General features: G+C 39.9%; 4 protein-coding genes and 1 non-coding gene across 6 annotated transcripts in view; 2 read left to right on the top strand and 3 right to left on the bottom strand.

The window, feature by feature from the left end:
• Window positions 1-6,733, bottom strand: part of LOC129762811 (zinc finger protein 771-like) — a 51,109-nt gene extending 44,376 nt beyond the window's left edge. Inside the window, exon 1 of the mRNA XM_055761354.1 lies at window positions 6,196-6,733. The gene's annotated coding sequence lies outside the window, so the exon portion shown is untranslated. The remainder of the gene's footprint in view (window positions 1-6,195) is intronic.
• On the bottom strand, window positions 1,860-3,434 carry LOC129762812 (zinc finger and SCAN domain-containing protein 12-like). Its single transcript, XM_055761356.1, has 2 exons — window positions 3,197-3,434; window positions 1,860-3,102 (listed from the first exon to the last, which is right to left on the bottom strand). Exons 1-2 carry the CDS (start codon window positions 3,220-3,222, stop codon window positions 2,076-2,078), a joined length of 1,053 nt encoding a protein of 350 aa, XP_055617331.1. The 5' UTR covers window positions 3,223-3,434; the 3' UTR covers window positions 1,860-2,075.
• On the bottom strand, window positions 3,603-3,674 carry Trnaq-cug (transfer RNA glutamine (anticodon CUG)). Its single transcript has one exon. It is a non-coding gene; the product is annotated as a tRNA-Gln (tRNA).
• Window positions 6,734-9,166: 2,433 nt separating the features above from the next.
• On the top strand, window positions 9,167-11,547 carry LOC129762809 (uncharacterized). Of its 2 annotated transcripts, XM_055761348.1 has the most exons (2): window positions 9,167-9,376; window positions 9,437-11,547. In XM_055761348.1, exons 1-2 carry the CDS (start codon window positions 9,316-9,318, stop codon window positions 11,095-11,097), a joined length of 1,722 nt encoding a protein of 573 aa, XP_055617323.1. In that variant the 5' UTR covers window positions 9,167-9,315; the 3' UTR covers window positions 11,098-11,547. The 2 variants fall into 2 exon arrangements, with proteins under 2 accessions (XP_055617323.1, XP_055617322.1); XM_055761347.1 differs by having other exon boundaries at window positions 9,167-11,547.
• An 11,898-nt stretch (window positions 11,548-23,445) lies between these two features.
• Window positions 23,446-27,925, top strand: part of LOC129762806 (rootletin) — a 69,181-nt gene continuing 64,701 nt past the window's right edge. The window contains exon 1 of the mRNA XM_055761345.1: window positions 23,446-24,425. Within this exon, the coding sequence (XP_055617320.1) occupies window positions 23,595-24,425 (831 nt within the window). The 5' untranslated portion in view covers window positions 23,446-23,594. The remainder of the gene's footprint in view (window positions 24,426-27,925) is intronic.

Here is a 27,925-nt window from a genome sequence, read left to right as displayed (position 1 = left end):
ACACCCCACGCACAGTTTCGCCGCATTCTAATCGCGTTCGCATCGCGTTTTCTATGTCAGGTCCGGGCGGTTTGCATTTGATTTCCGCCCGCATCGCATCGCCTTCACTATGTCCTCGGCCTAAGGGTGGGCTGTCATACAAATGAAACACAAATTGCTGCATAACTCGAAAACGAATCAAACAAATGAAGCCAAATTTGGCATGTGAATGTTTTAAGGGGGCACAAAACATTTCTATGTTGAATAGACACTCCTCCCCCCCTCTCTAAGGAGGAGGCTATCATACAAATGAAGCATAAATTTCAAGCAAATGGAGCCAAATTTGGCATGTGAATGTTTTAGGGAGCACGAAACATTTCCATGGTGAATAGGCACTGCTCCCTCCTCTCTAAAGGGGGCTGCCATACAAATGAAACACAAACTTCTGAATAAGACGAGAACTAATCAAGAAAATAGAACCAAATTTAGCAGGTGGGGGTTTTAGGGGTCAAAAAAGTTTTAATTGAGATTCGTCACTCCTCCCCCTCTATAAGGGGCCTGTCGTACAAATGGAACACAAGTTTCTGAATAACTCGAAAATGGAACCAAGTTCAGCAGGTGGAGGTTTTAGGGGGCAAGGAATGTTTCTATGGTGATTCAACACTCCTCCCCTCATTCTAAGGGAGGGCAGCCATACAAATGAAATGAATGAATCAAGCAAATGGAACCAAATTCAGTAGGTAGTGGTTTTAGGGGGCGAGAAATGTTTCTATGGTGATTCGGCACTCCTTCCCCTCTCTAAGGGGGGCCTGCCATACAAATGAAACACTAATTTCTAAATAACTCGTGAACTAATCAAGCAAATGGGACCAAATTTGGCATGTGGAGATAACAAAAAAATAACGAAAAATCCATTTCGGGCGGAACGAAGTTTGCCGGGTAATTGATAAAAAAGAACTTCCAAATGGTCAAATCTCTTTTATGAAAGAATTATTGAACTTTTCTCGAGGCTGATTTTTTGGCTTAAACTGACTCCAATTTAATACTTACGTGGCTTAGAACTAACTGACTGATGATGAATTAGAGAAGTTTTAATTTTTTCAGTTTATTCGCCTCTAACAGGCTTAGAACGATCCCATTGCTTTCATTTAAAGATGAGAAAATGTTGGATAAAATTCAGTTGTGAAACATTTGAACTAGTGGAAAATAACAAGAAGGATAATACATAGTTTGGTGCCAAGGTAAAAATTGTAGATTGGAGAGCTTCCATTTGGTTGATAGAAACAATTAAGTTTATCATGCATTTTTGGGAGAAAATCAATGAAAACTCATAAAAAACACTTTTTTCTTAACTTCTAAAGGCTCTTTGTTCTATTGATTTGGCATTGTATACGAATTTTTTTTATCTTCCAAATTAAAGCAACATATTCATTCTAAGTAGCGTACTTTCGAAATCAAAGTCAGTTCGAGGCATAAAATTGAGATATCGCCTCTTGAAATGTTCCAAATAAGTTAATTAATTCCATGTATATTTTTTTATTTTATATTTTCATGTATTTTTTTTCTTCGTGTTCACGTGGACATTTTCTTAACCCCCTAGCCACCCCCTAAAGATGTGGACAGCCCCTTATAGGTTATTTTATTTTTATTGTTTATTTTTTGGTAATTTGACTACATTTTTATCGATGCTTTGCAATTGAACCAAATGAACCATTCATTCTCGATAAATGAAGATGTTCAATTTCGATATTCAAATAAAATCCAGGTGAAACAAACCGTTGTTCATACATAAACTTCTGTTTGAGACATTGATAGCAAAATATTACGTAACATTGTTTCAGCGTTGAGCCTCTCCAACTCCCAAATCAAAAGTCTCCGGGTGCATTTCCTCTTTTTGTACATCGAAGACAATCTACTGTTATGCTTTATTCGGGAAAAAATTGTACATTTTCTCTTCACGTGGGGTTAGCTCTAAAACATAAATCTATAGTTCCATTTATATATATGTGTGTGTGTATTCGTCACTGGCTTCAACATTGTTCTTTGTTATTTTCGTTCTTGTGTGTATGGTACCGTTCGCTCCCTCCACCATCCATCTAAAGCCGCTCCGCCATGGCCCGGCCAATGATTTTCTCGCAATAGCTGGTCTGGTGCCGCTTCAGGTCCAGTATTCGGTCGAACTCCTTCCCACAGAAGCTACACTTCCGGTCCTTCTTGCGCATCTCTCTGTGCACGCGATACATGTGATTACGATGGACACTGCCGGAGGAGAAACTCACATTGCACAACGTGCATAGGAACGGTCGCTCGCCGGTGTGGTAACGCATGTGATCCTCCAGGGTGCGTTTGCTTTTGAACTGTCGGATCGGGTCCGTGCAAATCTTGCACTGGTAGCTTCGTATGTTTTGGTGCACCGTTTTGATGTGATTCTGTTGTACGTACTTGGTTTTAAACTGCGCCAGGCAGATGTGACATTGAAAGGGCCGCTCTGCGGCATGTACCGGAAGATGAATTATCCAAGCTTCTCGAGAGGGAAACTTCTCCCCACAAACCATGCAACGGTTTTCCTCGACGCAGCTGGCTTGAGTTGATTTCGAACCACTCGAGCCGGATGTGGTGCGCACCTTGAAAATGGCACTAAGGCTTGGGAACTGAAAATCTTCATCGCGGGATTCTTCCGCCGTTAGCGTACTGCTGCTACTTCCAATTTCGTGCTCGTCATCGTCATCGTCGTGTTCATCTTCCTCTTGGCTTTGCTGATGTTGCAACTGCTGATCGGCTAAATACTGTCTTCGAACACTTTCGAGTGTTTCATCCTCGACCGGTTCCTGCTTAACAATCAACACTTCCGGCTCCACTTGTGGTACTTCTTTTGTTCGAATTATACGGTCATATTCCTTCGTGCGTCGTCGAAAGTGGTAAAATTCCTGCAAAACCTGGAGACAATTCTGGCAGGCTGATGAAGGAAAATCACTATCCGCTGTGAGTTGAATATCTGTGCACTCGAGAATAATATCCAGCAGCTGTCGATTGACCGGCTCCAGTGTGGTGGGATGGAAAATTGGTACCAGTTCCGTTTCCCGGAAGCAAAACCGACAGTACGATCCGGGGGTCTCATTCGGTCTGTTTGCATCATTCAATGCAGCAGCAGTAAATAAAAGAGAAAAAAAAGAGGGTGATTTCTTATTTCACATAGATAACCAAAATCGAAACTCACACATCACTGTAGATTGTCAAATCCATCGGGAAAAACTCGCGTTCAACGGGATGCGCCCACAAATCGTGACATTCGCAGAAAAAAATTCCGTTTTTTCCAATCCGAATCGGATCGGATCATAAAATTTCTTCTGGCAGACGGTTTGTTTACATTAGAATGACAACCAAAATGGGGGCGGGGAAGTCCTTTCGTACGATTTCGGCCTCCTCGACTTGCCACTGTTTTGCGTGTGTGAGCAATTGGATTTGTCAAAAGAGACAATTCAGTATGGTAGGAAAAATGACAGACACGAAAGTAGACCAAAAAGTGCGCGCATGCGCAGATAACGGGAGTGAAACATGGGAAGCTTTCGAAGAACAGTACAAATGTCTATTTCGTAGAATAAAGAGAAAAAAAAGTCTACCTTAGGTTCCACCGAGATTTGAACTCGGATCGTTGGATTCAGAGTCCAAAGTGCTAACCATTACACCATGGAACCAGTTATCTTATGGAGAAAAATAAGTATACTAAAACCGTTGCCGAAAGTAAATATGTGATCCGAATTGAGTTAAATTTTCAAAGTATAATCAATGAACTTTTTCATGTCAAATTAGTTAAAAAACAATCAATTTTGACCCGATTCTCGCCGTTTTTTAAATCTTTGTAGAGAAAGAGCGGGTAAGACGGACAGTGAGAGTGATTGATTTGTATACAGCCATTCCATGCCAACCCGATATAGTGGTTCTCAGAATTTTGTTGAATGTGAGTTTTGTTTGCATTTTTATAACTTTTGAACTACTGGACCAATTCAGATGATCGATATATCAAATTGAAGTCAATGAGATAATATTCTTTTAAAAATAACATTATTATAACGTTATTATTGACTGTATTTGGTTTTTACAGTTTACATAGTCTCGGGACCAAGGGCACTATATTTTTTATATTTTTCCTGAAAGCTGAGCTTAGCATAACATATCTAAAAATTAGTGAGGTGTATTAATTAGGTTTATAGTTATGATTTTCCAAATTTACCAGATGATCCGAAAAATCAAAATTTTTCCCTTTTTCCATAAATGACTTACAGTCAGGGTTGCCAAGTATAATTTTGAAAAATCAGGAAAAATAGAAGTAAAAATCTGATAGAAATCAGGGTAGCTCATACAGGGAAACTTCGATATAACGTACATGTCACATCGATATAAAGAACACATTTTCAAAGTGTAAAGAAATAATTTTTTTAATATTTTTTGTCTGAAAGAACATTACTGTACTGTATTTTGATACTAAAACAAAACCTTTAATCAATCCCGAAATACAACTGGTTTTGTGATTCAAGATTCTAAATGAATCAAGCTTTAATCAACAGTACGAAGGGAAATATCATGAGAAAGGTTGATTTCGTGTTCTAATTGAATTTATTCATTAACCTTACCAAAACAGCAACACAATAAAGTAATATAACCAGTGTTTCTGAGATCTATATTGTGCTTCGATATAACGTACAATTCGATACAACGTACGATTTTGAAAGTGAAAATTACGTTATCAAAGTTATTCTGTATTGGGTTGTCCGGAAAGTTCGTGCCGATTTTTGGGAAAAATAGCATCGTTGTTAACTGTTTGCCTATAACATTTATACAATTGTATATGTATAGTTTGTATAGCACAATCTTTCGCTATCTTTCACACAGTTTAAAAATCTATCCTCCCAAAATATGTTTGCATTCTCGTCGAAAACTATCAAAGATATTTTTTTTGCTGTTCATAGGTTCTAGATAGAGATTTTTGCCCTTGAGTGAATTTGGAAGGAACCTGAACTTGTGATAATTTGCCGTTGTCCCGATGGAACACGACACCTATCATTTTGACTAATTCTGGAAATATGTTCTGGATTGCTGCTTTTAATTTGTCCAGTGGCGAGCAATATTTGTAGGTATTTATCGACTGATTGCTTGATAGAAAACATTCACATCAAAAACATCAGTGAAATATTTCCTTCAGAATATATAACAATTATAAACTGTTTCTGTGTGTGCTAATCTGATAGAGTGTCTTTCTTCCACACCAACTTCAAGCTTTAGCGAATCGCTTAAGAATAGATAGATAATAAACAAAAGAAAAAGTAAGCATTATACATTGTATAGTTTTCATTTCATATAGTTATCATTTCCAGCAAGGAAAACTTTGACAGGAATCTCAGTGTATTTATTGCGTTTTTTTTTTCTTATAATATTTCTATATATATCTATAGTACAAGAAGAATTAGGATCATTTGAGGAGAATCAGGCAAAATTGAGCGTTTGTCAGGTTATCAGGGAACATGTCAAAAAGACTGAGAAATCCCGAAAAATCGGGAAGGTTGGCATCTCTGCTTACAGTAGAACCCCGATTATCCGCGAGCGGATGATCCGCTGTGCGGACTATTCGCGACAGCGAGTTCCATAGTAAATCAATAGACTTTCCCGAAATTCGTCAGTGAGTGGTAGACCCATGCTCTATGGTTTTGGTCATGGCTTTTACATTAAGGAGTGTATCGAAAAGTAGTCTTAGACTTTTAAACATCAAAATAAAACTGAAAACGTTCAGAAAGTTTTGAAAAAATGAATGAAATTTACATAGCAATGAAAAAAATCAAGCTTATCGTTGATTTCTAAAAAATGACCGAACCTTAGAATTAACTCCACTCATCAAATTCTGCACAGGACACTGTGACTTCCTTCTTGAACTTGGCCTTGAAAATTGCCCAATTGGTCACAGCTGGGGTCAGCTAGGTGGGTTGAGGTCGACGAACATGATGTTGTTTTCCAAAAAACATTGTAGAGTTTGGATTTGGATTTGGCATAATTTGGCGATACCAAATCCGGCCAGAACAGAACAGAGAAGAAGAGATTGCGTCCACTTTATAGAAAGCACGAGGTTCCTATAAAGTGGAAGCAGTCTCTTCTTCAAGCATTCTTCCGCATAAATTTGAGCATTTATAGCCCCTTTTGTGGAAAAAGTTTACGATCGTATGCCACGGTTCCCGGAATAAATCGCCACAGAAAACGACTGCAACAGAAACCACCGCTTATAAAATGTGTAGTAGGCTATAAATATTGTGGCGCGGTATTGTATTTCAAAACAAGAATTAACCGGGCAAACGTATCGCCCCAGGCAAACGTAACGCCCCGGGCAGACGTATACCGTCCGACGCTCGCTAGAGCTCGGTCGGACATTGCTAAAGGATCGTATCCTATGTTTCAAACTAACCGGGCAATCAGTGGATCCCAGGTTTGCGTGCGAGACACCGCCGCTTCCGACGGCGGGTCGGCGGTGGACTCGGATTGCGTCATCTTGGCGGCATGGGCCGCCTCGATTCCTTATCCTCGCCAAATGGGGACTTCGTCCCCATTACATTGTCCTCAGAATAAATTTCGAAAAACGAGAACAAGAGAATAAATTTATAATAGAAATGTGAGGCACATGATGTTTTTCCCGCGCCAAATATTTCTAGCCTACTACACTTTTTCTAAGCGGTTGTTTCTGTTGCAGTTGTTTACTGTGGCGATTTATTCCGGTCACCGTATGCCACACGTGCAAATGGCTTGCCAAACGAGCACTTATTGGCCGAATTTTTCCATCGCAACAGTCGTACGCACTAATGGTACACTCTGTCCAATCGATTTGGTATAAAATTGAGGTCCCGACAGCGTTCTGGAATCTTCTTTGACGTATGTTTCGTCATCCATAAAAATGCACTGGTTGGGATTGTTCAAAATACGCTCATATAGCTTTCGAGCTCCTGTTTTAGCGCGATCTAGTTACTCCATGTCTCTGTTTAATCCGCTGAATCATCCCAACACTGGTTTTGAACTTCTTGGCCAAATCACGAATAACAACTATTCGGTACGGTTCGGGATTACTTGGTCCGGATTTTCGGCCACTTCTGCTGAGATCCTCGAAAGAACACTCATTACCGAACTTTGCGACGATTCGTTTAACAGTTTCTGAGCAAACTTAGATTTTTTTTTGCTATTTTGTGGTATGGAACACCCTTTTCGGTGCAAAAATTGTGCAAAGATTTCTCTTTAGTTTCCAAATCAATCCGTAACATTTCGAAAACAATTTTATGACCGCTACTAAATGGCTTGTATTTCGATTTTTAACATGTAAACACATGTAAACACGACAAAAAAAAGTTCACCCGTTTGTGTGTAATAACGTGTTAAATGTAGAGTACTACTTTTCGATACAATCCTTATTTGGCCAGCGGTGTACACGACCTCACACTACAAGGTCTGAAAAGTCCCGGGATTTTTCAACGGACGGCGTCACTGACAATGAACAAGATTCAGTTCGAGAGGTTCATCTGTCACTAGCTTATGTGTTAAGTTTCATGACATTTCGTTTATTTGTTCACAAACTAGAGTTGTTTAAGTGTAATCTGAGCATTTGTATATAGAATGGAAGAAGAGAAATATCGTATTTTGATCAAACATTGTTTTTTGATGGTAAAAACTCATGAACAATCAGTGCAGTGGTTGATGATATGTTATTCCACTTCTGCTCCTTCGAGAACAACAGTTTATCGGTGGTTTAGTGAATGAAAAATGGGCCGTACAAGCACCGCAGATGCACCTCACTCTGGAAGGCCAAAAGAGGCTACGAATCCAGAAATCGTAAAACAAGTGCATCGACTTGTTTTGAACAATCGTAAAGTGAACCGTGGACCAAAAACAGCGGCGCGTTGATGATTCAACAGCCGGTTTGGCGTTGTTGAAGCGTAATCGAGTGAACTTCTTTCTACGTTTTGTGACAATGGATGAAACGTGGATCCATTACCACTGTCCTGAGTCCAATGGGCAGTCCGCAGAGTGGCACTGAGGCATATTTCGGAGGCTTGGACGTTTCGTATTGCAGAAAGGGAATCGACATGTTGGAAACTCGCTATACAAAGTGTATTGTCCTCGAAGGAAACTATGTTGAGGATTAAATACAGCTTTGCCCAAAAAACGATTGTTTTCATTAAAAATTCCGGGACTTTCAGCCCATGTAGTACAACTGGTTTTGTGGTCAGGATTCTAAACGATTCAAGCCTTAATTAATTTTATTATTCAAATAAATTTGTTTTTCATACAAAAAAATGGAACGAATTAAGTTGCACACTCAATATTCATTATATTATCGTGCCTCAATAAACGATGTCCAAGAAAATATTCATTCTTGTTAGCCGCTATATGTCGGACGTCTGAACGAGATTCCTGAATCAGCGAAAATAAAATAAACAGCATCTCACCAACTATCCAAACGACTTAATGATTCCTCAGCGTGGTTTGATCATTTTCAGAAACACAACAACAACGCCTGAGTCCCTGCAGCAACCAAACCGATCCTGGCTGAGCGATGTTTGTATATTCACATCAAACTAATTCCATATTTGAGCATTGTTTCGATAAGAACAAGGTCATACCGGTGAGAGGCGCTAAAAATACTCTTCCATCAACCGCCAACACTGATAACACCACCGCAGGGCAAATGTTACCGGTTCTGGAGCTAGGAGCGAAATTTCAAGTTCATGATCATCACCCAAAATCATGGCTAATGATCGTGATACTGCACTATCGGCGCCGACGGATTGCTATGGAACTATAAACAAGCCGTGTGCACGGTCAGTTCCGAGCTACTTTTGGAGCAATCCACGTGTTGCGGCGCAACTTGTTTTCCGCTTCACTGAGGAAACAAATTGAAGCACTCCCCGGTGAACAGGAGCTTCTCCGTCTTCCAACACTGATAGGAGTCGGTCCAAAGTGCGGGAAAACAATGTACACCGCTCTGCGTGTCCACTTCACACCGCCAGCAGGTTGCCTTCTTCTCGATTTGGTTCTTCCAGTTTGATTTGAAGCACTATCAACACTACCACAGCAACAATCTCATGTACCGTCCCTTTCGGTTGATTCTTCGCTCCAACATGCCCTTATCGCATTGAGATTTTATATAGGCAGCCTCAATTCGCATCACAATTAGTCTTAAATCGATCGCCGGATCACATACTGCAGACGTACGTGAAATCCTCCCTACAGTTTTGGAATACCGTTTTGTGATGATCTGAAAACAGTGAGAGTTAAGTTGGAACTTGTTTTACCATCTTGAGAAACAGAATGCCTTCTGCCAGCAAGGACAAAATGTTTGGCCCATGGAGTCGTAGTGACAGCAGTGGAAGTATGTACCTCTCCAACAATAACAACGCGGATAATCTAATCAAGCTGTACTCAAGAACAGCTCCCACTAGCCCCCGGTGGACTCCGGTGGCATCGAGACACAACTCACCACCGATGCCAAGCTCGCCGCTGTCCTCATCGCCGCCATCAACACTACGCAGGAATTACTCCAGCACATTCATGCTGATCCCAGAGGATCGTGCCGTTGATCCGGTTTCCGTGGAACCTTTACTGTCGCCCAACAATGGCCAGCAAGTGCACCACGGCGATCCAGCTGCTAAGTATCGTATCTCGAACATCAGACTAGTTCTACGCTTGATCCTGTGGTGGCCACTGCTAATAATCGCCATAGCCCAGAGGGTGCTCCGGATTCTGATGCGCCTCTCGTGGCGACCATTTTTAATCGCAACTCCAGCTTTTTGGCTTTCCGCTTGTCTCTGGATGTTCTGGAAGCTCATTGCTCTCCCACTGGCCTGTCTCAAATGGATCCTGGTAGCTCTGCACACTCCGGCACACGAACGCAATCGGAAGAAGCGGACCATTTTGATTAGCTGTGGAAGCACCATTCAATCGCTACATTTGGCCAGAAATTTCTACAAATCCGGAGTACGAGTGGTCGTCTTCGAGTTTGAGGGACTATTTGGGCTCGCCAGGTTCTCAACGGCTGTGAGTAAGTTTTATACGATCCAGAAACCCACACCGGAGACGGCCAACGAATACATCGCTGCATTGTGTGAGATTGTCGAAAAAGAACAGCCCTCCCATTACATCCCAGTCTGTGTAACCAGTGCGGCACACTACGACTCTCTGGCCAAACCACACCTGGAACTTCGCGGGTGTTCGAGTTTCATCCCGGGAGCACAAGAGACTTCAGTGCTGGACGATATATTGCAAGTGATGAAGAAATGTGAGTTTAACCAGATCGCTCTACCGCCTCACCAAGTGATCTCTTCCAAGGAAGACCTCTATCGGTTGTACGAAAGCGGTTGGCTGACCGGCTATCGGAATGTCATGGTTTCTTCTGGAATGCTGGGTATATTGGAGCACGCGAAATATATCTTACCGCTGAACCGTCGTGAGTTGAAGTTGAACCATGAGATCAGTGAGCTACAGAAGTGGGTTGTCATAAGAGATGTGATTGGGGCACATTACGTCACTTGCACCACAGTGAAAGACTCTCAGGTGGTTGCGAATGTGACTTGTGCTATCCAGAACGACACACGCAGTCTTATTCCGGAAGATAACGAAGAAATAGAGAACTGGTTGAAGGATTTTTTCCGCAAAATTCGGCTGCAGCGACCCTTGAATGGACATATTTGTTTCCGGCTGTCAAAGTGTAATGCCAATGGAGAGATTCTACCGCTGGGTATCCGGGTGGGGGTTTCGCTTCCCTACATTTGCTACACTGGCGTTCATTCGCGAGTCATTTGCAAACCATGTCCACACTTCAATCGCCAGAACTCGGGACCACTCGTCCAAGATGGCGGACGCTACTGGATCCACGAGACAGTGATGAATGCAATTCGTCGACCGAGCGTAGATGCCGTCCAGCAGCTGATCGGAACCGTGATCGACAAGAAGGAGGCCCTGTTTGTCTATTGGGATCCGTTACCCTACTGCGCATACTATCACTTCCAGCTGCCGTTCAATTCGGTCAAAAATTTCCTCCATAAGCGTCAGCGGGCGCGAACTATGCCACATGCCGCTGCGCCAGTGCAATGATCACGAACCGGTGGGATGATAGGGCCAGATGCGGGGGAATAGTAATAAGCTGATAAGCGGGTTCGAGTTTTGTCGAGGATTTGTGTGCATACATTCTTTTTTGTGATGGAGAGAGAAGCAATAGACTTGCGAAAAAATAAAAACCGGTTGTGTGAATCGACGAATGAATGAGTGTGATTAGGCTTAGAATCCGGATTCTATAGATTGTGAGGGGTGAGGTGCGGGAATATTTGCACTACATTACTTAGGATGTAAGAGGGGAAGGGCTCCCGAATTTTCTGTGTTTGTTGCTGGGCAACAAAAGTCACAGAGAAATGTGGATATTCGAATACTCATGATAGAAAAACATATTATTATTATGTAAAATTAGTTTGTAATGATTAATCGGACATATTTGTATTGTAAAGACAATAAAGTACAAATTCAATAAAACTGTCGAAAGTGAAGAAAGTGCCTTTCAACTTAGCTCTCGAAAAAAAAGAAAAATCTCCCGCTAGCAAGAGTTTTCCAAAGAGACGACTTGAATTGTTCCCTACATAAAGGGTGTGCCACATCAAATTGCATCACGGAAAAAACACTGTAGAAATTTAATTTTTAGAAATTATATCTTCAGCTTTCGCTTATAATCAGATAAGAGTGTATAGATCACGTTGGCCATGCTTCACTGTCAATTTTTCCTAAATTTGGAAAAATGTCGTCGAACGAAAAAGAGCGTCGTGAATTAATCCTGCGCACTCATTTCGAGAATCCGGAGTTGTCACATCGGGACATCGGTAAGATGCTGGGAATCGTTCAATCCACGGTCAGCAGAGTACTAAAACGATACTTTGAGAACCTAACCATCGACCGGAAGGTGAAGAACGGCAAAAATGGATGCTCCGTCAGTGAAAAAGATCACAAGCGCGTAGTTAAGCAGTTTAGACGTGATCCGAGAAGTTCGGTCCGGGATGTCGCCAATAAGCTGAATTTGTCAAGTTCATTCGTCCAGCGGACCAAGCAGCGGGAGGGCCTGCGTACATACAAGGTTCAGAAGGCTCCTAACCGCGACGAAAGGCAAAACATGGTGGGGAAGACGCGAGCCCGGAAGCTGTACACCGAAATGCTGACGAAGCCGCATTGCCTGGTAATGAACGACGAAACCTACGTCAAAGCGGACTTTCGTCAGCTGCTGGGCCTGTTGTTCTTCTCCGCAGAGGACAAATTCAGCGTTCCGGAGGAGATTCGCAAGCAGAAACTATCCAAGTTTGCCAAAAAGTACATGGTGTGGCAGGCGATCTGCTCTTGCGGAAAGCGGAGCGCCCCCTTCGTGATGACCGGCACGGTAAACGGGCAGGTTTACCTTAAGGAGTGCCTACAGAAGCGCTTACCATGGATCCACTATTGCAGCACCAGGGCCCGACCATCTTCTGGCCGGATCTCGCTTCGTGCCACTATTCAAAGGACGTGTTGGAGTGGTACGAAGCCAACGGGGTCACCTTCGTGCCAAAGGAAATGAACCCGCCCAACGCGCCAGAGCTTCGCCCAATAGAGAAATATTGGGCGATTATGAAGCAGGCCCTCCGGAAGAACCCAAAAGTTGTCAAATCGGAGGCGGACTTCAAGAGAAAATGGATTTCTGTTCAAAAAAAACTACAACCTGACGTTGTACAGAACCTTATGGACGGGGTAAAGAGGAAGGTGCGAGCATACGGGCTTGGGCTCGAAGTATGAATAAAAAGAAAATGTCAAAAGTTGTTTAATAGTTTTTATTTTACTGTCTAAAATTTTCAAAAGGATCGGTCTACTGGGCGAATTTCTATAGCGTTTTTTCCGTGATGCAATTTGATGTGACACACCCTTTATAATTACCTCTGCCGAAGAGATTATCAAAAATCGACGGTGTCAACGAATGACCTTTCTCTGTTCTTAACTTTATTGCATCTCTGGCAGCGTGCGAGCGATGTAAAATTCGGACAGGATGAGGGAGATATCAATGGTGTTTTCTGCAATAACAACAGCCGCCGAGGTTATCGACAAGGTGAACCGCTTTCAATCAATAATGTGCAGAGCAATGTTTTGGGGAAGTAAGGACCGCGAATGTAGTGCTATTAATCAATTACTTGTATTGATTGAGAGTTCGTACAAAAGATGCAATATACTTATCACCGTTGTACTGTTATGCTCTCGGTATAACTGACTATCCTCCGTTATGAGAGGGAGAAACAAAACGGAAATTGGATGATCCAATGATATGTACAATTGTTGCATCCACAATGTACCACAATGTGGCAATGGATGTATGGGAAAAATTTCATCATCGAATTTCAAAAACCGACCATGTACATTTTGTTTATTGGCCTAAAAAAATTACCTGTGCAAAGTTTCAGCTCAATCGGACATGATTTAGGGGTGCTTCAAAGCGCTCAATGTTTTAATTTTTTTTCCTCGAAAATCGTCCATCCAAGGGGGGACAAAGAAATCCAAGGGGGAGTAAATGAAATTTGGAAATTCGATTTTTTTTTCGATGCCAAATGACTTAAAAATGTATGAAACGTCGAGATTCGATAATTATTATTTTTTTCCATACCTTCATTGCCTCTCAAACAAAAGAGTTTTGAGGCACCCCCAAATAATGTCCGATTGAACTGAAATTTTGCTAAGGTCGTAGTTTTGAGCCTATAAACAAAATGCACATGGTCGATTCTTGAACTCTTTGTGGTCGTTTGTCTGCTCTCAGCCACCATAGCAAGAAATCATGCTAATCTCATATTTTACCCAACCAAGTATCAGTTAATGCTTTTCTCAAACGAAGCTTGATGTCTAGTGAACCTGTTCAGGAATCAACACAGTGCTTCTATGAGCAAAAGATAATGGTACTTAGCAGTCTTCAGAAAACAAACGCAGCGCTGCGCTTGAGCTTAATTTTCATCAGCGTGCGCTCAAACTCGTATTCTATCTTGGTGCGAAGGGCACAAAATCCATAAGCACGACAGCCCAAAATGTACCCGGCGCAGAACTCAGATACTAAACATTTCTTCTCACTTGTGTGATGCGCGTCTCATTCTATATACACACAAACACATATACATCAAATTCTAGCGCCCGCTTTGTCTTCGCTCGTTCTAAGCAAAGCATAAAACAACAGCGCGCCCCCATTTGAACCGTAACCGTACGCTTGTATGAAGAAAAATATCTCAACAGAGAGAGCAATCCAGTTTCAAGCGCGCAGTATAGAAATACGGCGCAAGCACGGCGCAAATTTCAGCGTAAAACTCAGCTTAACACTGGGCGCAAATCTCTGCGTAAGAACGGCGCTGACAACCAAACATTTCATCTGTGTTTCGGAGTGTGCTCATTCGCCAGAGGGCATGTGTCCCCACTCTTTGTGCACACATGCCCTCTGGCGAACTGGCTCAACTGGGTACAAAAATCTTGTTGCGCATCAGCACCGAGGTGCATTCTGAAAACTGGTACTTAGTATCAAACAAAGTAGTCACCCACACAAGACAAAGCACAGTGCGTTGAATACATAGGAATGTGGGACAGAAATCACAACAGCAGAATTTAGCCATTGTAACACTTTGGTGTGATGGAAAAGATTGCTATTACATTGCTATCAGAATTACTGTTTGCATAAATGTCTCATGTCATTTGAATAATCTCATACAAACAAAGTCTTTTTTATATAAAAACATCACATTAAAATACATTGTTAAATTAAGCCTTTGCGGTCGGAATTAATTTCCCTTCTTATTTTCTTCTTATTCATCCACGGTAATAATATTTTGTTCACACCGAGTACCGTTACCTATTATTCATAGAAACTCCTTATGGATTCGTGAAAAAGGTTCACTAGACATTCGTTTACAAAAAATGTAAACTATTATATCGTTGAATACAGTATTTAGTATGATTCCTTGCTATGGTGGCTGAGAGCAGACAAACGACCACAAAAGGGTTACTACATATATATAGTTCACAAAAAAAGTTAATTTTTCATAATCTTGCATGTATTACTGCTTTTTCAAGGAAAAATAATTCCGACCAGTACAACACCCATGCCCAAATTTAATACGACCGCAAAGGGTTAAATTCGATAATTTTTTTCCATACTTTCATTGCATCTCAGGCTAAAGGTCGATTTTCGGCCAGCATTTTTTTTCGTGATGACACCAGATCTCGATGTTTCATGCATTTTTAAGTCATTTGGCATCGAAAATAAAATTTCAATTTTCCAAATTTCCTTCACTGCCCACTTGTAAGATTTTCGAGTATCTAAAAATCAAAAGTTTGAGCGCTTTGAGGCACCCCTAAATCTTGTCCGATTGAGCTGAAACACCATATATAATTTTTTTTGGGCCAATAAACAAAATGTACGCGGTCGGTTTTTGAAATTTCACATGACCATTTTCGCTGCCACCCTAATTTAACTTTTGACATAGGTCTTTGACTTCTATATAGGGGGGTCACTCTACGAAAAATGTAACGATTCATTAAGAGTTTCCAAACGCATATTACTCAAAATCGTTATTACAACATATGTTGTGTTTTATGCCATTAGACAGGAAATTTATCCAGCATTTTTTTTTGCTTAAGACATGAACAGTGAATATAGTAAAAAAAAGTTAACAATTTGACGATTAAAATGTGTATGTTTCGCTTTGATTGCACTAACCACTCGCTTCCCTCCCCGACGCAACGAGCAATCTTCCTGCCTAAATTCGGGCGTTATCTCATAATGTGAGTTGATGCGTATAATTAATTATTCTTCATTTACCGATAATAGGCATTTATCAGTTATTGTATTGTATGTTGCCCAATCAATTCGTGCTCAATTCACGTCATTATCGTATAGGTCTTGCTAATAACAATTCATGTAACTGTGACATCCTAGAGTCGTAATATCGAGCATGTTGTTCGGTTATGTAAAAAATGCAATTAATGAATTTAACTGGCTGCTGATTTAGAAGATCGAAAGGGTATACTCAGGCATATCAGATTATGATAGCTTGAGTAGTCGCGCTCTTAATATTATGCTCCCCATATATGTCTTCCTAAGAAACTCGCTCCACTTCCTCGAATGCACATTCTCCTTTCCTATACATAAGCAGAACTTAGCACCCAATGAGATCACTTCACTACAGCAGCTACACGAACTTCCCAAGTGAGCACTCATGACCAAAAGATACCCAATATACATTACCTGGCTATAAAGTTATTACAATCCCCTACAAACAATGTTTCGGACAACGTGGCAACGAAGGAGAAAATGCTATTTTTATCTATAATATATTTCTGTAGTCATAGAATTATTTGACTTAGGCTAATATAATATTTATGTAGATTCTTAATTTGTACTTGTTTTTAAAAATGATACATGATGACTTTTTGTTTTCTTCTGCATAATTCAATGAACAGAAGAAAAGGGTGGTAATGGCTTAATTTTCTGTACACTTATGAACAGAATGTGGTTCCGGATTCTACCACGTTATCTCATCTAACTCGTTCAAAGGATACAGGAAACGTGTTTTTTCCAGGGCTTCCATTTGATGTATCAAAAAAAGAAAAAAATACCGATTTTGAACAATAAAAAAAACTCTATTCAAATGCAATGGAAAACTCAAAATGAAAGAGGTGCAAGTGACATCATCGACTCTCTCTCTTGGTCATAACATCGCTACAAACACATTCCCAGCTGTATTTGACAATGTGTAAGATAGGTCTGAACCTTATCTATCGGATTCTATATCAAACCCAAATTGGAACGTTTTTGCAGTTGAGTTATAAACCAATGAAAAAGTTGATGAAGAGAAAACTATCAAGTCACTTACACCTCTTTCCTTCCAAGCCAAGCCTACACACAATCACAGTCCTATGTCAAGATCCCGTCCGTACCCCTAGGCCCAGACTCATCAACTTTTTTTAAAATAAATTTCTTTTCATCTCCGAAATTTTATCCATAATATAAGAGTACTCTTGCAGAGAACTTGTTACTTTTTTACATGGAATACATATTTGATATTGTAGAACTAATTTTCATTTATATTTTTGTTTTAAAAGCTTGTTAATTTCATTCGAAAATCCGTTACCATTCTTGTCTTCACAGAAATGGAACTCAGAGCTCAATGTAGTCTATCTCAAATTGCGTGGCTGGGTTGCCACATTTGCACAGCACGATTAGACTTGAATCGAACGAATTACAGAATGCAGAATTGTGATCCGTTCGGGTAATCTTGGCTCGGATTCCAGAATATTGGGGAGTATTTGATCAGTAAACAGATCTGGAATTCCTTAGGAAATTGAACTGTAGTTTGCTCAGGGCACATTTTGTCGACTAACCAAATTAAATATGTGTGTATGAGGTAATCCTCGCTTTTTCCACTCAAGCGAATACATACAGCAATATGTGGGAACGAATCGGCTCGGACTTCCTTTCTTCTGTTTGAACACACGCACTGTAATGTTATAACAATACATTGCATTTTGACCTGGCAATGGCAAAGACTGTATCGGCGTAGCTCATGATAGCATGTCGCAAGTGAATGTATTCTTCCTCACGTCGCTTATGTTGATTGTGTCGTAGGAAACGCAGCCGAGTCGTGCTCTCCAGCTGGTGTTTTATCAGGATTGATGACAATAGCGTGGTTGTCATTTCGAATCCGAGCATGTGTAAATTGAAGAATTTCAATAATTAATTGTGCCGTTTTACATCCAAATCGCCGGCGATGTGCCTGGCCTCAAACGAAATGATGAAAAAAAAAGAAAAATGCATCCTAATCGGTATTGAATATATGGTAATCGGTATCCTAGCGGTATCATATATAGTTTACAACCTATTCTCATGATTACCATTTTTTTGTGTATAATTTCATCAAAATTGTTCGAGCCATTACGGAGGAGTTCGACCACTGTATGTTGTTTTTGACGTAGGATTACGTCTTTCGGGAACATATTGGGGTACAAATTGAAAATCTAAAATCGAGCACATCGTGAAAATTGTCCAATTTCAAACGCTTATTGCTCAGTCATTTCATGATGGATTGATGAATTTTTCGCGTCAATCGATTTCGGCACTCCATAACAATTTTTTATATTGAAGAAAATAATATATGTCATGAAACTAACTATCGAACAATTGAAAAATCTCAACCCTTATCCTAACGGAAATACCCACTTCTAATTGGTCGAAATTGACGACACATGCGGCGGGTCCCTAACAGAGACATCAAAACCAAGCTGCCTGGGGGAAATCAACATTGCGAATACATGAAAGTAGGGGAAACTTTTGTTTCTACCGAGATGTGTTCCCTAACAGAGACATCAAAACCAAGGTGCCCAGGGGAAATCGGCATTGCAAATATATGTAAGTCGGGGGCATTTTTATATTGCAAGTAAGGTGAGTGACACGATTGATTCTAGCAAATAAAATTTAAATTTGGAACTTTAATGTTGGTTGTTTCGTAAAATTTAATATCCATGACCGATCGTATATTGTGAAAAATTTAGCACAAGTGTAAGTATAAAATTGTATATGGTAGCAGTTGTGTTAAAAATGACTTGATCTATGAAACAATTTATTTCTTTTTTCATAAATAAAAACCAGATCGTGTTCCCGCTCGAGAACGGGTCGTTCGGTTTAAGCTGTCTGTTTTGTTGTGTTTATTTTCATCCAAGTAAAGTTTATACGGCGAGAAAATTTGGAAAATGGAGAAATATTACAAAAAGTGATTTCCCATATGCTTTACATATAGTATTTGGTTCAGATAGTCCAATTAAAATTCGCATTGGGTTGAATAAACACTCAGAAAGTAAAAGTTGTAAAAGAAAATTACCTTCCTCATTTCAAATATGTTTTCTCTATATTAATGTAACATGTTTTTACTGATGAGAAAAATTGATAATTGTGTACGGTATTGGTAATTATCTTATATTACATTGCACAATGGTCCAGGAGATGTATTTAAGTGGAAATTAATATTTAGAGCTCGAAAGTTATTCTCTAGACAAAAAAAAATGTCTTCGACCAAAATTGTCGATGAGATAAAAAATTTAACTTTCTTATCTTTATAGATAGAGGTAAACATAGTTCGACAATGTTGTATTCCCAATTATTTCAAACATCTTTGTAGAATAAAGTTTTTTTTCTATCTCTTGAAATAACCGATATAGCGCTTTTCGATTTTTTTAGGGTCACCATTAAAAAAACTGTTTTTTGTTCTAACTTTTTGATTTCAAGTTCTACATACAAACTGTCTTCGGAAGACTTTTAAAGTTTACTAATACAAACATTTAGGGATGCAGTACTTGTCAATATCTCAACTTCACTCAAAGTTATTGATATTTCTTCCCAAAAAACACGCTCTCTTCAATTGTTTGTCATATACATGATGTGTGATTTTCAACACTATGTTATTTTTTGTGTTTGAGTAAATTAAAATTCAAATCATGAGTTTTTGGGTAAAAGACATCAATAACTTTAAGTAGGAGTAAGATATTGACAAGTTCTGCATCGCAAAATGTTGGAATTGATGAGCTCTAAAAGGTAAACGAAGACAGTTTTGATGTAGAATTTGAAATATTAAAATGAATGCAAAAATCCCTTTGGTCAAAGCGCTAAATCGATCCAACATTTTGGTCACCCTGTTTTTGATAACAAAAAAATGAGTGCTCTATCGTATGTAACAACTTTGTCGAAGACAGTTTTTGTCTAGAGAATAACTGTCGAGCTCTAAATGCTAATTTCCACTGAAATGCATCTCCTGGACCATTGTGCATTGGTGAGTTTTGTTTTTCTTTATTTCATCCATACATAACATAGGAGGCATCTCGTCTAGGGTCACAGAGGGTGGTTTTCATCACCACTTCAGTATCTTTTATCTGATACGCACCATCCAACGACTGTTTACCATCTTTCTATCATCATCACGCGGTAAACACTGGTGGAGTGAACAAACAATATCTAACAACCAAACCAAACGGCCACCAAAACATTATCAAAGAGTTTAACGATGAAATTCTTCAAACATATCCAAAATCAACAGACAGTCCAACGGAATCCTACGTCAACTATGCGGTCGTGTCTCGTACACAACCCTCCTGTGACTTTTTTACTGTACAGCTCGAGTTGAGATAGTTGCGTCAACTCCCAGCGGGGTGCGGAATAGCGGTGAGTAAAAAAAATTCTCATGAAATGGATGAACTATCATCGGCGGAAACATAATTTTGGGTAGTAACACTGCGGCTAGTAATTTTTTATGATATTTTTCCCTTTTTTTTCCTTATGACATTTTTTTTTCTTCTTTTCAATCATGTTGGTACGCGATTTTCCTTCATTTGTTTATTCCTCAAATATTTATGTTATTATCATTGCATCGAATTCTGTCATCGGTCGATCGGTGCCACTATTCACAACGTAAAATTGGTCCTTTCCCATCGACTGTTTATGGGTAAAAGTCACGTCTCTTCCTCCCAAACACAAATCCCGTTAGAACCACAAAAGCAAAACCACACACAAATCGATTTTATTATTTATTAGCGATCCCACACCATTCCGCATTTCGTATCGTAGAGTACCTCGCAAACTCGGTACGCGCAAACTTCCCGGCCAATCACGACCATATATTCCGGCTCGCCGATGATAGGTCCTGCCCACGGTGGCCTCTCTGTTGCGCGTCACTTCGACAATCGCATCCAAACGCGATGTTGTTGTAATCTTTTATTTTCGAATTGCGTGCATTGACTTTGATAGCTTATGCGTGTTTTTTGCGGGATCGCGAGAGAATACAAAAGAACCACCGAAATCATTAGAGCGCCAGCCCCCTCATCGTTGGGACGAACAAATGATATTTTTATAAATGAGAATTGCGCGGAATTCTGTGTCTAGAACTGGAAACCTTAAAAAAAAAACCTTGATAAAAAAAACTTAAAAGTTCAATGTTTCAGGAACGCTCGGTTGCCCAACTGCCCCGTTGGATTACAGAAATGAGAACCAACGCGAGAAAACGATAGCATGTTGTTTATGTTTACGACTCTATGTGCTAACCCTTTCTCGTGGCGGGTCAATCTCTAAGCTCTAATCACGAACTGCTCACAGCAGTGATAGTATTACCGTGCAACGATTCGACAGCATCCCCAATGTAAACAAACGCCTAACAGATTTTTCACACTGGAAAAAGGACACTGGTGTTTTACATGTAGGGGTTGCGGGGACAAAGTGGTCAGTGGGGGTAAAATGGTCACCTGCTTGTTCGGTAGTGCAGGGTGGACTCGATTATATAGAGTCTTCAAATTCTTTGCACATTCGAAATCTTTTATATAATAGAATCCTGTGCATATTCGATTCAAAAAATTTTAAATTGTTTTATAAACATTTTTTATTGTTTGTGAATATAAAAGAAAAATTTAATTTTTGATTCATCCTCTTAAAGTCAGATAATACCTTTCTCACATAAAAAATCAGAACCCTTTCAGAAGGTGATAGAGAATCATATTTGATGGAAAAAATCCTTCGACGCTCTGTTGGCCTAAAACTGGCTCTACTTCAACAAGCTCGTTACGTAGAACGATTCTGTTGCTTTTGTTTGAAAGATGAGAAAATTAGACACAGGATATAGTTTTGAAACATCTAAATTAGTGGATTTATATAACATTTTGGAAAGGAAAAACATAAAAGTTAGTGGTTTTTATGTTATTATTAATTTTATCCCAAAAATACATAATAAGCATACATAAAAAACATAAAAAATACATGTTTTGGCATCCCCATTAAATTTTTCAAATAAACCTAAAATCAACAGGAAGTGTGCTATTCCCCCATACAAGGTTGCCCTAATAAAATATGCATTTTTGGACTAAAAATATTTTTTTGACGTAGAACTACGTCTTTCCGGAAGGGTGCCAAATCAAAAAAATAGGTCACATTTTGATGAAATAAAATTAACGTTAATAAATATTTTCACTGTGAACGAATTCTCATGATTTGTATACCAATCGAATCGGAAATTCTCTAAGATTTGTTTGATATGCTATACATAACCATTCGGTAATCTTTCACCGGTTTAAATTCATGAGAATTTTTTGAGACCAAAAACACAGATTTTATTATTGTCACCCTGCTCCCAATTGCCCGGAAATAACACACGCCCCTAATTATATAGGTAATGGATGAGTAATTGACGAGCGGAAAAAAATATGATCTTGTTTTGACTTCCGGTTTGCTGACAGTGGCTCTAAACGACCAACAATGATGGATACCCCCTACGAAATGAGTATAGAGTGAAAGCACTATATACTGCGGAAGTCGAACATGATGGCTTCCGGTTAGTTGCGAACGCCAATAGACCGGAAATAAAGTTGAAGGATTTCATTTAGACAAGTGTTGAAGAGAGACAAAGAAAGTTTTAGGCTAACGGTTGGATTAGGGCAACCTTTTTAGATTTTTTTTTCTCATGATGAAAAATGTACTATTTTCAATTTTTATGATAAAAACCGTTTGCTATCTTGAACAACAATAAGTTGAGCTGAAATATTATTCGGAAAACGGAATATTCCTTAGGGTGATTACTTTGCCCCCATTTCCCCTATTATTTAGAATCAGCTCAAACATTGCTGATAAGGCAACTGTTGACTGGCAAAGTGACAGCCTAACGACTTAACCTGGGTGGAGCCAGCTAATCTCCATTGAATCTGCAAACTTTCTCGGGTGCAATGTTCATGTTGAACAAATACGAACACACGCACCGTCTCTCGGAGTCTACCGGACTCGGGGAATGACACATCGCAGATTGTCGTGTTTTGCTCAAAATCAGCACAAGCTTTCTTTACTCTCCTGAGGGGCATCCTCACTTACTGCAAGTCCTGCTGATACTGTCGAGTGCAAAACCACAACTAATAGCGAAGGCACATTTATGTTATCTGCTGAATCATCATCAACGCCAAGGTTACCTAGTTTGCCGATTGTAGAAAAATGATGTGATGCACCCATGTCGGGGGGCTGGGAGCTAAGATTTTACAAATTTTTCGAGGCACTTAGCATCTATCATTCCGTTCACTATTTCATGATTAAAAATATGCCTTAAATTTGAATAAATTTCAAATTATTAAGCAAAAATCTTAACAAAATCTTAACATTGGAATCCTATCGTACCATCGATGGACCCCTGCCGACCGTAACGGTTCTAATCAAACTTCAATTTATCATTAACACCTACACAATGGTTGAATCGGCGGGAAATCTAAGAAAATTCTTACGTCCATCGATTTCTGAACTCGGGGGAAACCTTCAGTTCCAAATCGTCCTTCGAAATAGCTGCTTCAAAATTCGGAAATCCTCTCGATTGTCCCAAAGTGACATTGTGCACATTTTGCAAAACTTGAAGGTAGAAAATCGGGCCGTGTTCAGGAAAAAGTTTTGGGAAGCACATTTCCCGCCCCGAAAACTGTTAACGAAACGTGACGGGGCGAGACAGAGAAAGTTCGAAACGACTTTCCCAAAAACTTACTCAAGAAGCTCCGCCAGCATGTTCGCCGCTCCGCGGAACCGACCTTCTTTCGAGGGCCGGGACCATGATGACGATGACGGTGACAATGCTGGGAGCTGGGAGCACATCGTAGCCGATATCGGTGCCAGATCTCGACGAGGTGTTCATTTTGGCCGGGTTGCCAGCGGCAATCGCCAAACAAGCTCTGCTCCCGTCGCGTCCCCTCCCGAGGACGGCACCACCTCCAGCGCCCAGCGATCGTTGGACCTGCTGAAACACTTTGTCGCCCAGGAACGGCGCATGTCGGGCCGCGACGACGTAAAGGTGGTGTTCATCGAAATTAGCGAACGGTGCTGCGCTACCAAGGTGAACGATAAACAAATTATCTTCTGTAACAACTTCCAACGGGACGGGTCTCCGACTGGTCGACCAGTTCCTCATCGTTTGCCAACCAGTGCGGAAGGTTGTTTTCGGATAGTGGCAGCGGTCGCGGTCGATAGTAGTCACTTGCTGGATTATCTTGTTGAGGCTCAGGATCAACAATTTGGAAGCAACGACGGTGGTGACAGGGGTGCTTCTCCAACGGGAGACATAATCGGTCGGTTTGGGGCTAGTAGTGGTCCAGCAGTCGCCGCACGGTGGGCTGATTGCGGTGACGATTCCGGTGGTGTGCAATTGATATTGGGTGCCACCCCAAGGGTGCCAAGCAAAAGTGGTGGGCTAAGAGAACAAACCCGGTGGCTGCTGAGTGGGGACTTCGGGAAGAATACGCGGGGTGGTGACTACTTTGAGCAGTTCTGTGTAAAGTGTCGTATCTATCTGCTAGAGAACTTTCAAAAGTTTCGAAGCAACTTCTTCATTATGTCACGTGTAAGTATGCAATGGGGGTTGTGATTAGATATACATGACGACAACTATTTGTTCTCTGCGAATGAAATTGTTTTTTTTTCTGTTGCAACATTCTGTGTTTGAGGTCCAAGAAGTTTTATAAGTGTGACCTTTTACATCGTCGAATGATAAGTCGATTCTACCAGGAATGTGAATGACGATGTTGTGTTGATAAAAAGTTTCCCACGAGAATAAATCATATCTCAAATATTGCAAATTGACCTCAATGGTGAAAAAAATAATGATGACTTGAATGTTATTCAGTAAAGCTTTCTAGAAATTTCCTTTGATCGGAACACGCTTTTCGATCAAATCTAGGTTCTTAGATTTTCTCCTTTCGCTTTCTGGTGGTGAGAGAATCATTCAAATAATTACAATATTATTTCTGGAGTTATTTAATGAACATTCTGTAATTAAATACTCGAACATTTTTGACGTATTTTACAAACCAAAAGTGATTTTACTCTATACGTGTCTGAGTGAGTCTGGGTGATAATTCTTGTAGTGTGAACATTTGTTATTGATCTGCATAATCTTCCTTCAGGTTCAATACTCATCCTCCTGGCAATATCTAGAAAAATGTTGTAATTACTGTTTAACTTTCGAAAAATAAACTGAATGAACATTGTCGAAAAAACCGTTGAGCAAAACATGGGCGCAGGTGAATGTTTATGATTAACTCTTTATAAGGCCGTAGAATCTAGGCAACGAATCGACTACAACTCCAAAGAATATAATCCTTACGTGAGGAATCACACATATTTGCTTTTGAAAAAAAATGTGCCACTGCCCGTTAATCCCTGAAACACTGCTTTGTAAATTCACTTTATTGCTTATTTTATAAATCAAAACAATATTTCTAGTGCAGCGAAAAACACTTTTTTTATATAAAGTTACATAAAAAAAAATTAAAATTTTAATTTTTCATCAAATATTCCATTTATTTTATTGAAAAAACTGCACAGTACAGTGATAGACATTCGTTTAGCCGCACTTGAAAAAAAACATGAAACACTTACAAAACAACTAGGAATGTTCTTTTTATCGGGATACTAATTCGCTGTAGTGATAGTATATTTAAGTCACTTTTTTTTTAAAGGACGTGCGTCACAATCACACACACACACACAAGGCGGCATCGGTGGATATAAACATTCAAACGTCGTTTTTTCCCGAGACATACGTTTAGCCGCAAGGCACAAAAATCGAGTTTTCGCATAATCACCACGCCTTTATCTGTGTTTTTTGAAAAAATACTTGGGAATGTTCAATTTACAAGATAAATATTAGATGTGCAACGTAAGAAGTTGGTCAGATTAGTGATTTACGTAGAATTTGAAGGAATGGCGAAAGGTATTCTATTGACGGGGCGGAAAATAATAAAGATTTTCAGTGAACAAAAGTTTTCTAACCGCTCGATCGTAACAAAAATTGGTCGATCTGAGAAAGTGGTACGGAATTTCTTTAAATAGTGTCAGAAATATGGGATATAACGACCAACAAATGGGAACACCAAAGTTACTTTGCGTCTTAAAGGTCGAATAAGACACGAAGCAACCAGGAAACGATGTCCTGCTCATACATTAAGGCAGAATCGGTTGTTCCAGTAACGAAGAGGTATATTGCGCGCATCTTGAATGAGTCACCAAACATCATGTGGAAGAAACCTCAAGGGAAGCCGAAACTGACCGCCACCCATAAGCAGAACCATCTCATTTTCGCCCGGCAATACATGGGATGGAAACTAGAATGGAGAAAAGTTGTATTTTCTGGCGAAAAAAGTTCAATTTGGATGGTCCGGACTGTTAAAGTTGCTATTGGTACAATTTAAGTCAACGGCATGTCGTGAGATCAAAGCGAAACTTTGGGGGCGGAAGTTTGACAGTGTGGGGAGCCGTTTCCTATCACAGCAAGCTTCCCATTTGTTTCATTTTCACCCGAATGAACTCCGAAAAGTATCTTCAATTACAGGAGGACGTTTTGATTGGCCATATTGAGAATAACGCTACCGAGGATGTCGGTTTTTCAGCAGGATTATGCATAGATCCACGTTTCCAAACAATCGAAGGCATGGTTTGCCGAGAAGGACATTCCGCTTCTTGAATGACCTGCTGGCAGTCGATTGCCATCCCATAGAGAACCTATGGAGAATCTTGGCCGAGATGGTCTATGAAAACGGATGACAATTTGACAACATTTCCAGTCTCAAGGCAGTAATTCAGGAAAGTTGGGCTATAATCAATATGGCAACACTTTAAAAGCTGTTTGACTCGATGCCAAATCGAGTTTTCAAAGTGATCCGAAATGGAGGTGGACATACTAAATATTAGCTACCGACTTGACTCGAAATTTGCCGCACAATTTTTCTTTTATTGAAGTTTTAGGATGCGGCTAAACGAATGTCCACCCTGATTCCACATATTTGAATTACTTAGAAAACAAAAAGTGAATTTATACTTTTTTTTTTAATGAATTCGATGAAAATGAACAATAATCGTCTTTTATGAGCAAAACTGTACAAAGAATTGACTTATTTTTAAAGATATTGAGGAGAAATAGTGTGCGGCTAAACGAATGTCTACCACTGTATATCCCAAATAGAACGTCTGCAGTGATAAACCTATCAAGTTTTCGTATATACCACGAATTTAAACAGATTATTTTGTCGGCGCTCTAAAATCGTGGCTTCGTTACATAAAAATGACCCCCAAATTAATATCGTACATTTTTTGCAGCCCAAAAAAATTAGAGTATTGCCAAATATCTTTAGAAGTTTTTGGTCAAGTAAAATATTAAATGACATGCCGAGGGGAGCGAAAACAATATTTTTTGTTGGTGGCAGTATAGTTATCACGGCCTTACAAAGGGTTAAGCTACGCGTGTGTCAAGAAGTGTTCAAACCCGGATCATGCAGATAGAATCAAACTGGTTGTCGAAAAGAATCCAATAGAAATGACAAAAGAGATAATCAGGAGAAGAAAAAAAGTGTTACTCTTCTTATAATGATCTACTACATAGAGAAAGGATTGTTAATGCTATTGAATAACAATAAATCAAAATTAATAAAAATGAACGAACTGAGTTTTGCATTAAAAAATAGACTTTTTTCGGATGGTGATAAAAAAAAAACTTTCGCCCTCGCGAGCGGCTTTCCGGCAGTGCCCAAACATTTGCCATGGCGGACGAAAACATGCGTGTAGGCATGTTTTTGAGTTTTTTTCTTCGTTTTATTTCTCAGTTTTCGCGACAAAATTGTTGGAGTAGACCTTACGCTTCAGGTTTGCCCAGAAATTCTCGACGTTGCTATCCAGAGTGAGATAGGTCTCGTCGTCCATCACCACCGCCACGTCGCGATTCGCCGGGAAAAACGACTTGACCCTCTTATTCAGCCGTTGTCGCTGCGTCATTGCCTGCAGCTCTGAGACCAGTGGACGGAACTTACGCTTCCTCACAAGTATGTCCATCTGCGTCAGGTACTTTTT

The sequence above is a fragment of the Toxorhynchites rutilus genome, chromosome 1, assembly GCF_029784135.1.
Source record: "Toxorhynchites rutilus septentrionalis strain SRP chromosome 1, ASM2978413v1, whole genome shotgun sequence".
NCBI lineage: Eukaryota > Metazoa > Arthropoda > Insecta > Diptera > Culicidae > Toxorhynchites > Toxorhynchites rutilus.
The sequence above is the reverse complement of the archived record's forward strand: the minus strand, read 5'-3'. Positions and strand labels throughout refer to the sequence as shown.